Below are 12,346 nucleotides of genomic sequence, written 5' to 3'. Positions count from 1 at the left end.
AGGCCTCCTCCTCCTGGATCTCCTCCTCCTCCACCGCAGCAGAGGCCTTCTCCTCCTCCACCGCAGCAGAGGCCTCCTCCTCCTGGCCCTCTGCCTGATTCTTCCATCCTGTGGGATAGACAAAAAGTTTACCATGTGGCTGAACCATAAATGCAGTAATAAAATAAATGGGAAAGTCAAGCAGACAATGAAGACATGTCAACAAAGAGTATTTTTTGTATGCCATTTCTTGTATTGGATGAAATTGAGTCTGTTCTTTGCAAGTTAAACATCACCAGGTTAATGATGGAATAAGGCAAGACGGCTTATTTGCCATAACTTATCTTAAAGGGGTGGTTCAGGATTTTGGACATAGGACCTCATTTCCAAGTAAGCAAGTGTGATATTTATCAGTGGAGACCGTTTTCAACACGTTTCATCCAGTCGTTCTAATTGCAGAGTTCGCAGGTGCTAGGCTAGCGCAAGTCAACGGTATGTGCTAGCCTGCCACTAAAAACAGTCTTACCTACTCCAAAGGACACTCGAGGCAAATTCCAGACAATCGATGTAAATGTCTGTGTTGATAGAATAGTGTAAGAAATACAACTACATGTACCCTCGCATCGCGTTGCAATAGTTATACTTTGTTCCCTGAAGTTGGTAGTAGTCATTTTGCATCTCAGCGGTGGACTGATATTACCAAGGCTACTACTAGGTATCCCCATTGGAGTGCGCTTTACTGTTTACTTTTTGGCGCAGTACTACTAACTGGAGCAAGTATAATTCCGCCGTTGCTAAGACACTAGTCCCTCAAAATGTAATGCGATTGTTGAAATGCAAGGATAGAATAATGTTAGAAATAAAACTATCAATACAGACATTTACATCGATAGTCTCATGTTATAATTTATTTGCCTTGGGTGTACTTTGGAGTGGGTAAGACTGTTTTTAGTGGCAGGCTAGCACATACCGTTGACTTGCGCTAGCCTAGCACCTGCGAACTCTGCAATTAGAAGGACTGGATGAAACGTGTTGAAAACGGTCTCCACTGATAAATATCACACTTGCTTACTTGGAAATGAGGTCCTATGTCCAAAATCCTGAACCACCCCTTTAAAAGTTTAATGTTGTGGTAGATTTGAGAAAAAAAATCTAGGATGTGGGTATATACTTTACTAACCCCATATGAATTGTTTTTAATAATATATTAAACAAGGTGTCTTACCAGAGCAAATCATCCAAAAAAAAAATGGTAATCTTGACCAGCTTGGCAGAGGCCTCTGTATTCAGAATGCACCGTGGGGTGAGAGCCTGTGATTTTTTGCCTTCTTTGGACAGAAGGAGCAGTGGCTTAAATCCAAGGGCACTCAGCTTCTCTAGCTGCAGAGAAATAGCTTAGTTAAGAATAATAGTTATTTTATTAGAAATGCATAATTTCTGAATGGGTTGTTTGACCCATTTAGGCAGTCAATCTGTCAAACTAGAGCTGCATATGTTCACATATAAAGCTTCTCACAAAGCAAGTACATCTCTCCCATTTTTACTGATATTGTATTTGTGTGGGACAATGACACTTTAACACACTGCCATCAACATCTGAACAGCTGGCAACATAAGTGTTAGCACCCTACAGCGAACTTGTACAAACTGTGGCCAAAGGATTTTGTGTGACACTGCCATAGACCTATTGGGCATGTAATTCACCCGAGCTGCTTAGGTTGTTAATGGACTCAACCGTCATCCCCACATTGATGACTAAGTGGATGTTAGAGCACCTTATGTTTCTCCATCTTCTGCTCGACAGGTGCTCGGTTGACTTTAGGTCTGAAGACATATTTGGCCAGTCCATCAGCTTCACCCGCAGCTTAGAGGTGTGATGGAGGCATCATTGTATTGGGAAACAATGCCGTGCAATGACCAAAGAAAGGTAATCACGGTCTGTTTGGGATTCATTTTTTCCCTCAATGAGCTGCTGCACCCCAGAGTTGGTAGACCCATGCTGCTCCGGACCCTGATGCTGGTACTTGACTGTAGGCAAGGGACAGTTGTCTTGGGGCTCCTTATCAGGGTACCATCAAATACATTGACCAATCTAATCCAATAAAATGTATCTTTTACTTGTCTCCTGATGACATGGATTACAGGAACCATGCCTTGTAGTCTGATGAAACAAAGATAAACTTGCCAAGATGATGTCCACATGTGTGGACAACAAAATAACTGTCTCCTGTCTAAAGTGAAGTATGGTGGTGGCAGCATCATGGTCTGGGGATATTTGTGATAAAAACATACCTTCGAGCTGAAAAGGGCCTTCCTGAGGAATCTGAGGGTAAGGTAAAGCTAATGGACTGACTAAGTATGTCTCCATACCTCACTCAATTTAGCACCTGTGAAACATTCTCAAGTGGAAGACAGAGGAGCACATGGTGTTATTAATGTTCATGATATATGTCATATCATGCTAATGACAGGCTCATGTCACGCTTATGTAGACACCTTCAAAAAGTCGTGACACTCTGGACATATGTATTGCCAAATGTTTGAACATTAATGGCTGTATGTTAAGATATTTTCAGAGGACAGCAAATCAACATAGTAATGTACTAATTTCAAAAATTGAAGGGGTGTACTCATTTTGGTGAGATACTGTACTTCCAAATATGTTTTCAGGGAAACAATATAGTGACTATCATTTATGGTGGATGCAAAGACGTTTAGCCTATAACAGGTGATATGGTTAGTTGTACACACCATTATCAATGCCTCATAGATCATAGCTGAGGCATTGTGATTTTTTTTTAACTTCTTAAGCCACTGCTCTTTCCGTCCATCAAGCAGCCGGAGGCGTTTCACAAGCCTCTGCTTCTGGGGCTGGACTGCCCCACAGGCTGGACATAGTTTCTTTGCGCATGGCATCTCCTGGGGGCAGTTGGGGCATTTTTTTTTGTTAGAACCCATCTAGAAAAAAATGGAACATAATAGAATGTAAATAGATTCAGGTTTCCCAGTTGTCAGCTGAAGAGAATGAATTAATATATATCAATAAGTAGTATAAGTATTAATATATATCAATAAGTAGTAATAACTGGAGATGGAGTATGGTAACGACAGTGTCGATCTTGGCTCCTATATTGTTCACCATCCTGTTATCAGTGTCAGATTGGAAGAAAATATATCATCTGTTATGATTCAGACCTACAACCATTTCTGTCCCACCCTTCTCTTTCTTCAAACCCATGAAGGCTGTTACACTCAGGCCTGTGCCATGAAGGTTACCACCTTAAAAAAATAACCCCCAAACCATACCTTCTCTAAAAGCATATTCCCTCAGGATATCATGAAGTAAGTTGAGAGATCTCACACCCTCCCCATCACTTCGCTAACAATGTACTTCATTGGTTATTATGAATAAGGTGATAGCCTACCGCCAATACCTGAGACTAGGGACACAACACCAAATTCTAGGCCCTATGCACAAGCAGTGGCCATGGGCCGAATTCCCTAAGGTAACTCAGTCCCCTTTTCTTCTCATAGGCCTAATTTACTTAAGTCAAGTCATTTATTTGTTAAGGGTTTTGTGAACATTCTAAAGAGTGCAACCAACATCTCTCAACTTTAGAATCTTGGAGTTTGTTGGTGTTTGTTGGGGCAGTGTGGAAGTGGCTTAATAAGCACACCACTACTAGGGCTCTCTCTCTGCATTCAAATTCAGTTTATTTAAGGTTAGTTCTACTCTGAACAACATAGGTTCCACCCATGACAAAACAGACATAATAACGTAGTCTAACCCTTAACAAACTAGATGTACCGCATAGCGGTACAAAATACGACCGCCGCTCAGTCCTGTACATCCGTTCCGTGAAAATAAAGCACACTTCAATTTGTCTCCATATTTTACTCTTTTTTCCATATTTTAAACTTTTGTGTATGCTTGTTTGGCATGCCTGAGTGTGTGTGTGCGGCTGCACAGAAAGTAGCCTAATGGTGCTGAAAAGGTGAATAGATTGTAGAATAGCCAAAGAAGATGTAGCATTGTTATAAAACCTTTAAAATCTCTAAACAATCACAAGTAGGGCAGTTCATCACAGTTCATCCATTGCAACTGGATTGATGAAAGGTCACTTACACCTGTAGGCTACATTGTATTTGGGAAAAGCAAAAGGTATCAGCATAATGTTATTTATTTATTTATTTATATTTGTCATCTTTAGTTCATGTAATACTTTATTGTCAATGCACAAATTAAGTAACAGTAGTCTGAAACGTTATTGTTAATGCACAACTTAAGTAACAGTAGTCTGAAACGAAATGCTGTTTTACATCTAACCAGTGGTGCAAATAACTGACATGTCCAAATGGGCCTTGATGAAATGTGTCGCTAGACTGTTCATACACATTTTAACGGGCCAAAGTTGAAGAGCTGTTGTCCGTTATTGTTCGTGCAAATATAGGCTGATTCATGTTCCCTTGCATTGTATAACTGAGGTCCATGGCTAGTCTGGCTTTCACCAGACCAAGCTCAATCTTTTAAGAAATCAAAAAATAAATAGCGGGCAGATCAGGCTGTGTTCAGCCAGCCTAGTCCATAGGCACCCGATATTGTTTAATTTTCCGATTGAGATATCCACGCTCTGGCTATTCTAAATGCAAAAATGCATCAGGGAGTTATGACAAAACTGTAACTAACAAATTAGATCCTAATAGAAAGCTGTTAGCTTCCCTAAGCTACAGGTAGCTTATAAGGTAGGCCTATTTACAACATAAATTGTCAATAGGCTATGCTGGCGACACAAATAAAATCTCCTTTGGAAACCAATGGCTTACGCCTTACAGTGTCAAGCGGACTTAAACTGCCATATCGTGGCGAAAAGTTGTAATAAAATTCACGCAGCTCCATGAGTCAAGGAAAGCGCGAACCACTTCTAAATGGGACCGACTACACAGTAAGGTGTGTTGCTAAAGCAGCCATAATGAAATGAAGGTGTCATTGGATACTTCACACACACGTGCTTTTTAATTTCACAGACAACAACTGGAATCAAAGCACATCGATTCCCCTCTCACACCCTGCACGCAATTAAAACAAAATAAACAGGCGTCTCAGTCTCACGCATGTATAGGCAAAACTGTATCAGACCGGTGTAACGTTGGTAAATCTTCCATTGCACAGAATGATTTTTGTAGCACGTGCAACAAATGACAGTCAAAAGATACAATTACAGTGCTGCTATCAATTTGCTTGGTATAACCGCATTTATAGTTTTATACAAATGCAATCAATCAAATTGGCCTCCATCACTCAACCAACGCTAACGGTAACATTACCTAGGTCCTTATTGATATTATAAGATTAACGTACCTGCAGTAAAAACCAAGCATGTCCGATAAACATCCTCAGATTTATTTCGGCTTCAAGAAGAAATGGAAATTACATTTCATGTGATCATCCTATCCTTATTAGACGTTCTCTGCGGTAAACTACACTCCATGTATGAAGCGTCCATTGTTTTTCCAACCCACTTTTAACTTCCAACAAAATTACGTCTCACTGCAACGACGCGCCATCTAGTGGACAAACGACTACTATACGATAAACGTTAGCTAGAATAGCTAGCTTCTAAGTGTGGCAGCTAGTTATTATTTCATGTTCTGATATGACATTCTTAACGTTTTGACTATGTTACAACTGATAAAAGCAAGACAAATAAAGTAACCAAATCGCTTTGCAATATTTTAGTCCAGAAATACTTATGGGTGTTCATTTACCATAATGTTAATTACAGTAGCCTAACGTAACGTTATCTCCCCTTGCTGTTACCACCCGTTTTAATAACTTTACATTTGCGATCATGACCCATTTCATCTAATAACACCACTGGCATCTTCTTTGACTATCAGACCCCAAACAGCAATACATTGAACTACAAAGATGTTATAGTAATGGTGTTCAGTTCATCATAATCTTTATGACATAATGTAATTTGCCGTCCGTCTCCCATCTTTTTGCCGTCCAGCATGGAGCCGTCACGTGACTTAAGTCACGTGTCTGCAAGGGGTGAATAGCTCCATTGTTAGCACGCTTAACTCCTGTTCTAAGGTGCGTCTGTTTCTTGGGTTCGAGTGCAGGCGTGTACAGTCCTGAATCGCAGTTTTAACACAACCCAGATTACAATTGGTCTAGGCTCCGTACTCAATATAATCACAGAAATGTGTGTGCAATGTGCATGCCCATTCTTTATTCATCTCCCTCCTAAATGGATGTATTTGTTTACAAATACAAGAAATGTTAACAGCCAAAATACTACCTTTATTGTTTTTGTAGAGAAGGCAATTACATTTGTATTTATACAGGGTACAAAATAGGCTTAGTTAGGCCTATTTATGACATTATTTATTTATCCATTAATTCATGCTCAACGTTTATTCATCTTCGACTCAAAGACATTCATGGCTAATGTCTGAAACACTTCGTGACACAATGCTATCCTTAACTTTCACCAGCAGAGGTCCTCATAGAGTTCTGAAGCTTCGAGTACTGAACCTTTTTTCGATACAATTGGATTAAAAGCTTCACTGGTTCAGAAAGCTTCAGTTTGCCATCACTACAGACAACAAACTTTAGTTAACTCGCTAAAACATGCAGCTAGCCCGCAAAAGGTCTCTCTTACATATCATACACTTTAGCTGAGGTCTACCTGCTGGAAGACGGTACACAAATAAATAAACAAAGTAGGCTACACCTACATTAAGGTGCGTTCTTACCTTTGTGAAGAGGCTAAGGCTTGCAGCCTGATGATGATTGATGGATCATCTCACTGATTGCTTGCAGCTTGCCTTTCTACATCCGGGTGCGCAGCAGTCCTTGCAAACAATTAGTCTTAGGCCTACGATGTCAAAGTGTATCAATTTACAACTGCCGATCGTAGACTAGTTCATTCACCATTCATTGGGATTTCTGATTTTTTTATTGGTTTATGTTGGTTTGTGTAGGTTATGAGGTTATTTGCCATGTTGATATGAACCTAACCAATGAAGTTGCACGTCTTTATTACGTCAGACGTAATTTCAATCCACTCTTAAAAGAAATGAGTTTGGGGGTCAGTTCTACTCATATACTAAGAGCTAATCTTGTCAAAATAATCAATAACTGGGAAACTAGTTGAGTGAACTTAAAACGTTTGTGGTGCCTGAACAATATGGCAGCTTTGAGTACAGCTCTGCAATTTTATTGAGTTTAGAACACTGTTGGGGAATACAGTGTAATGTTAATGACCTCTATGTAATAAATGAAGATTAGTATTCACTTCTAATATTAGTAATCACTTCTATTGTATACAATTTTGTTAGTGATCCAACATTTCTACCACAAACCAAATATGGGCATTTTAACTCATCAAATGCTTCAAAAAATTGTGCACATGTTCCCAAGGTGATCACATGATTGCAAGACTCATGGGAAGCCTATGTGTTATTTTATAAACGAATAGAAAGCATCTGTTCTACATCCTGGTTATATTTATGTAGCCTATCGGACATTTTCAATTTCAATGACATTGCAGTACCTCGCAAACCCCGGTTGAAGATCACTGCCATACAGTACAACATAACCGTAGCGAGTCGCTAACAAGAGAAACAGCCATGCAACTTCAAGAATAGTTGACCCGAAGACATCTCGCAAGAATCATGAAACATTACCTTGTCTTGTCAGTAGATATAGCTCTTTGGAGATAGTTTTTACCTGTTGTTAATATCTTTCTCCTCCACAACAAAAACATTTTCATTGTGTACAGGGCGAAGACACAAGAAAAAAGCTATTTACAACGGCAGAGTAAAATATAAATATATCTTTACAGTCGCCAAAAATACCTGAAACTGCATAGTATAACTTTAAGAGAGCAAAACAAATCTGCATATTAAAATCTTGCATAATGAATTAAGTATTGCAAAATATATTTTAAAATTGCATGATTAAATGACACATTAAATTAGAAGGTGCTAAAATACTAAAAAAATCTGAAGACACTCAGTTTACAGTGAAAGATATGAACAAGATTAGATTTCTGGACATGGCAAGAGTAATGATAGTGCCAGTTTTGTGAAAGGTTCATAAAACATATTAGTTCATCATTGAATCACTTGTTGATCACATAACGGATTGTAAAAGTACAACCAAAGGTTTGGGGGATTTTCTCTGAATTAGTAAACAAAATAGAGCAGAGGTCCAGTACACTGTTTTGAATGAAAAATACATTAAATAAATTGAACACAGAAACCCAAACCTATTTATAATAGTTTAATGTATGACCAAAGCTGAGCGTAAACTGATTACTATAAATATTGTCTGCTAGAGTATGACACGGTGAGCAGGACTGAGAGGTCAGAGATTGACAGCAGAATAAACAGCGTCTGGTGGCAGCTCTCTCTTAGCTCTCCTGCCCCTGGGATCCTTCTTAGAGAAGCTCAACGCTGCATAGTTCAGGCCCTCAGCAGCCTCAGTCTATGGGAGCAAACAGATATGTGTATATCAGAAAAATAACAGTACTTATTCAACATGACAAATATACTGTGTACTGGTACATGTAGTATAATTAAAATCATAAAATAGAATCACATCAGACCATGGGGAAAATGTTCTTTCTTACTTGGTCTCTTGTTCCAGTGTTAGAGTTGCTATCTCTAATATGCTGCTTGTTTCTCACTGTCAAGCAAACAAAATATAAACTCAGGAAACAAAACTAATCCACATAATGCACATTCTCGATAAATAAAGAAATATGACACTTACTCTTACATATCAGCCAGACTAGACAAGATGTCTGAGCGGCACCACAGCAACCCAAAGCTACAGCCAAACCCACCAGCATCGGATTTACTCGTTCAGCTGCAAAAATAAACCAGCAAAACTGCAAATAAAATATGTTATAGGCAGCACTTATGAAAGGAAACCTCTGTTTAAATGTGATGAGTAAGGTGATGACATTGTTACTCGACAAATACTATATTTTAATATTTACTAGATGTATCGCATAGTGGTACAAAGTATGACCACCTCCAGCACATTCTCTCCGTAAAAAATAAATTGCTTGTCAACTTTGTCTTTGTCTCCATCTTCAACTCCATCCCCTACTCTTGCAACTTTTGTGTATGTAAATGAGTGTGTGGGTGTAATGGGGTGTGTGAATGTGTGTTTGTGTGCGTGCATGTGCGTCAAGATATTCAGAGAAAACCGTGTCCACTCTACTCCCCTTTTGGGGGGTCTGATGCGGCAGGTGAGCAATGGATCAAAACAAAAATGTTTTTCCAGAGCTATCTTTATTGAATTTAATTACACTAATTATTATTTATACACTGTTTAATGTGAGACTCATGGCAGAATAGTAACATATTAAGACAGTGTATTAGAATTCTATATACAATTTCAAGTTGATCCATACATCTATACATTTAGATAAAGACCAACTAGTTGCTAACTAAGGATTTACCGAGAATAAATCACCTAGTCAGTAAAAATTAGAAATAGCTGAAGACCTAATAACTGTGTAGTGATGCATAATATGTAAGCACTAATACACATGTCAATGACTAACATGTGTTCCCTAAACTAAAGTGTTACCAAAAATACATACCCAAAACAAGTGCTGTTCCACTGCCAAACAGTATTTGTCCACTTGTGGCTATGCCGCAGTAGTATGTTCCAGCATCAGAGATGTTGACGTCCTTCTTTGGGAGACTGTAGACACAGTGACCCTCACACGTCCCGGTCCAGCTCTTGTTGGTGTAAATGACCCCTGGATGGGAACCTCCTGAAGCGGGTCTGAACCAGAACACTCTGAGATCTTCAGTTGTGCTGTTAGCCAGCACCACACACTCCAGTGTCTCTGAATCACCTGGGTGAACTGGGTCTGGTAGTGCAACCTGGATCACTTCTGTGATGGGATCTTTTAACCGATTTTTACCTGAAATTATTTTACACACTTTTATATACGTAAATCATCTTTTACTCTTAAAATACACTTTACATTCTGGTGGGATTTAATTTCTAATGTATTTAATATGGTAAAAAAGTCAGTGAATTATGAAAAATGCACTTACCTTTCACAATCAAATATGTTGCATTTCCAAATTTTATCTCAAATGGAGTTATTTTACCACAGAAATAAGAACCTTCATCAGATGGCAGAATGTTTGCTATAGCTAAAGATCGAGAACCTTTGTTTAAATTGAAACGTGAATTATTAAATCCATTGTAAAGGAAGGGTTTAGGCATAAATAACAGAATTTTTCCAACAACCTGTGGTAATTGTCCAATGTTTTGCTTAAACCAAGTGATGGACTCATGGCCATCTTTTCCTGAGACAATACATTCCAGAGTCACACTAGCTCCAATGTTGGCCTCTAGAATAGGTTGAGAAACACCACTAGTTTGTACTGGAGCTGAAAAAAGAAAAAAATATGTTGGTACAATTTTATATAAATATAACAATACATAACATACTGCAGTTACTGAGTTAGTTTGTCCACTTACCTATTAAAGTCCAAAAGGACACAAAAACACTGAGAATAAACATTTTTACCTCAGGCACCTCACAGGTAATGTTGTATGTTTCACAGTAAAGCTCACAGTGTGTGACAGATGCTTAAATACAGGCAGAGGTGAACATAGATAGGCCTACACACGCACACACACACACACTATGTACAATGGAAACAAAAGAAGACCACGTTGTAACTTCCTGCTCCAATGTCTGGTGATGTTTACTCAGATGAACATAATAAACAGAAATGTGTTCAGCACGACTACCTATCCTCCCATATTACAGTAGCTTCAATATTTAATGTTTTTGAACATTATGTTCTGTGGGGCAAAGTTCAAACATGAACTGTGAGTGCTATCCTTTATTCATAAGAACACCATTATGCGAAATACCAACACATTTTAACTGCTGCTATTTCTTTTGATAAAAGACTCAATAAAAGATGCTTTTTTTTTAAAAGATTCCCATTTCCCATTCCCAGTTCCCATTTCCAGGTCCTTTAACTCATTGAATGCCAAGCTGTTTTCGGAAGCTTTGTCCTAGAGTGCCAGCAATCTAGACCATTGTTGATGATTTTTGTACAGCCACAGCATATATTCTGTGTTATAGCTATGAACACATTTCTACACGCTTCTGTTCCTGAGAAATCGCAAGCTAAACAGTGGCTAGTTTTCATCAAAATCGCTGTTTTTTTTTCTAGAAATGGAGATATAACGTCTTTCATATAAAGTGTTGCCTGTAAAGTTTCTGGGAAGTGACCAAGCGAGACTGGACTGGCGATCGTCATATATTTCATTTCCATTCATCACAGAGTTCCCAATATCACATATAAGGTGTGTTAGAGTGTCTAGTCTCATAATTAAAAAAAAGGAGCTAAAAACGTAATATCACGTTTTTGGCACTCAACGCGTGGCACTCAATGAGTTAAGAGATGGGATTTGACCAATATGTTTTTTTTTTTTTTTTTTTTTTTTTTTTTTAACCAGGCAGCATTATCATTGTGCAAATTCTGTTAGAGAAAGTTTTGGTGGGACACGCTGTGCTACAACCTCTGATGTTGTCTATGTTTGGTTATACTGGTGAATGGGTTTATTTGTATCCCCCATATTTGACATTGCCACAGGAACACTGGTGGCAAAGCTGGTCTCAGAGGGCCAACTCATTTTCAATGTAACATTTTGTCTTCATCATTTTGTCTTTCAGTGTGTATATAGTACATGGAAATGAATATGGCCAGACTTGAGAAAAAAAAAATAGTACTATATGATAACTTCCTGTCAAAGTGGTATGCATGCTTGCTTCAAAGGACTTGAAAAGAAAGATGTTAAATTCCTTGTGCTCTAGGTAGGTTTCTCACAGTGGCTAATCAACAACCAAAATCAACAAGCCAAAATCACCAACACAACATATCAGCCTTCAAGAGCATTTCACTGGGAAATGCAAGCAGGCACTGATGTGACCACAAAGGTAAACTGTTTTCTACTGTATGTCACTAGATTTAATGGTAAAAGGTAGGTCAATCCAAAAATAGTTGTGTTCCATTCAGGTCAATTCAATTCAGTATACTTTTATTTACCATAAATATGCCTTGGCCACAAAGTGTCTATTTAACAACCCCTGGTTTTTAATCGCCAGCAGAAAGTGAAGAATAGCCTTGCACTAATATCCACAAAGCTGAGCTATTCACACCCTGTGACATAACAACAAAAAGACGTTTCTCACGTGCACAAAAAACATGGCAGACATTGTAGAAGAAGATAGTGCAGTGGTCACAGACAAGGGTTAGCATGTGGTAGACTGGGGTTTGATTCCTGTTTGATGCGTTTTGGCAG

General features: G+C 38.6%; 1 protein-coding gene across 1 annotated transcript; it reads right to left on the bottom strand.

Moving 5' to 3' along the window:
• Positions 1-8,303: 8,303 nt before the first annotated feature.
• Positions 8,304-10,547, bottom strand: LOC125306948. Its single transcript, XM_048262603.1, has 6 exons — positions 10,505-10,547; positions 10,072-10,413; positions 9,606-9,935; positions 8,765-8,860; positions 8,622-8,677; positions 8,304-8,476 (listed from the first exon to the last, which is right to left on the bottom strand). The coding sequence occupies exons 1-6, from the start codon at positions 10,545-10,547 to the stop codon at positions 8,357-8,359; spliced, it is 987 nt and encodes a 328-aa protein (XP_048118560.1). The 3' UTR covers positions 8,304-8,356.
• Positions 10,548-12,346: the final 1,799 nt, after the last annotated feature.

Source organism: Alosa alosa, chromosome 14 (genome assembly GCF_017589495.1).
Source record: "Alosa alosa isolate M-15738 ecotype Scorff River chromosome 14, AALO_Geno_1.1, whole genome shotgun sequence".
Lineage (NCBI taxonomy): Eukaryota > Metazoa > Chordata > Actinopteri > Clupeiformes > Clupeidae > Alosa > Alosa alosa.
This window is presented reverse-complemented; position numbering and strand designations above follow the sequence as displayed.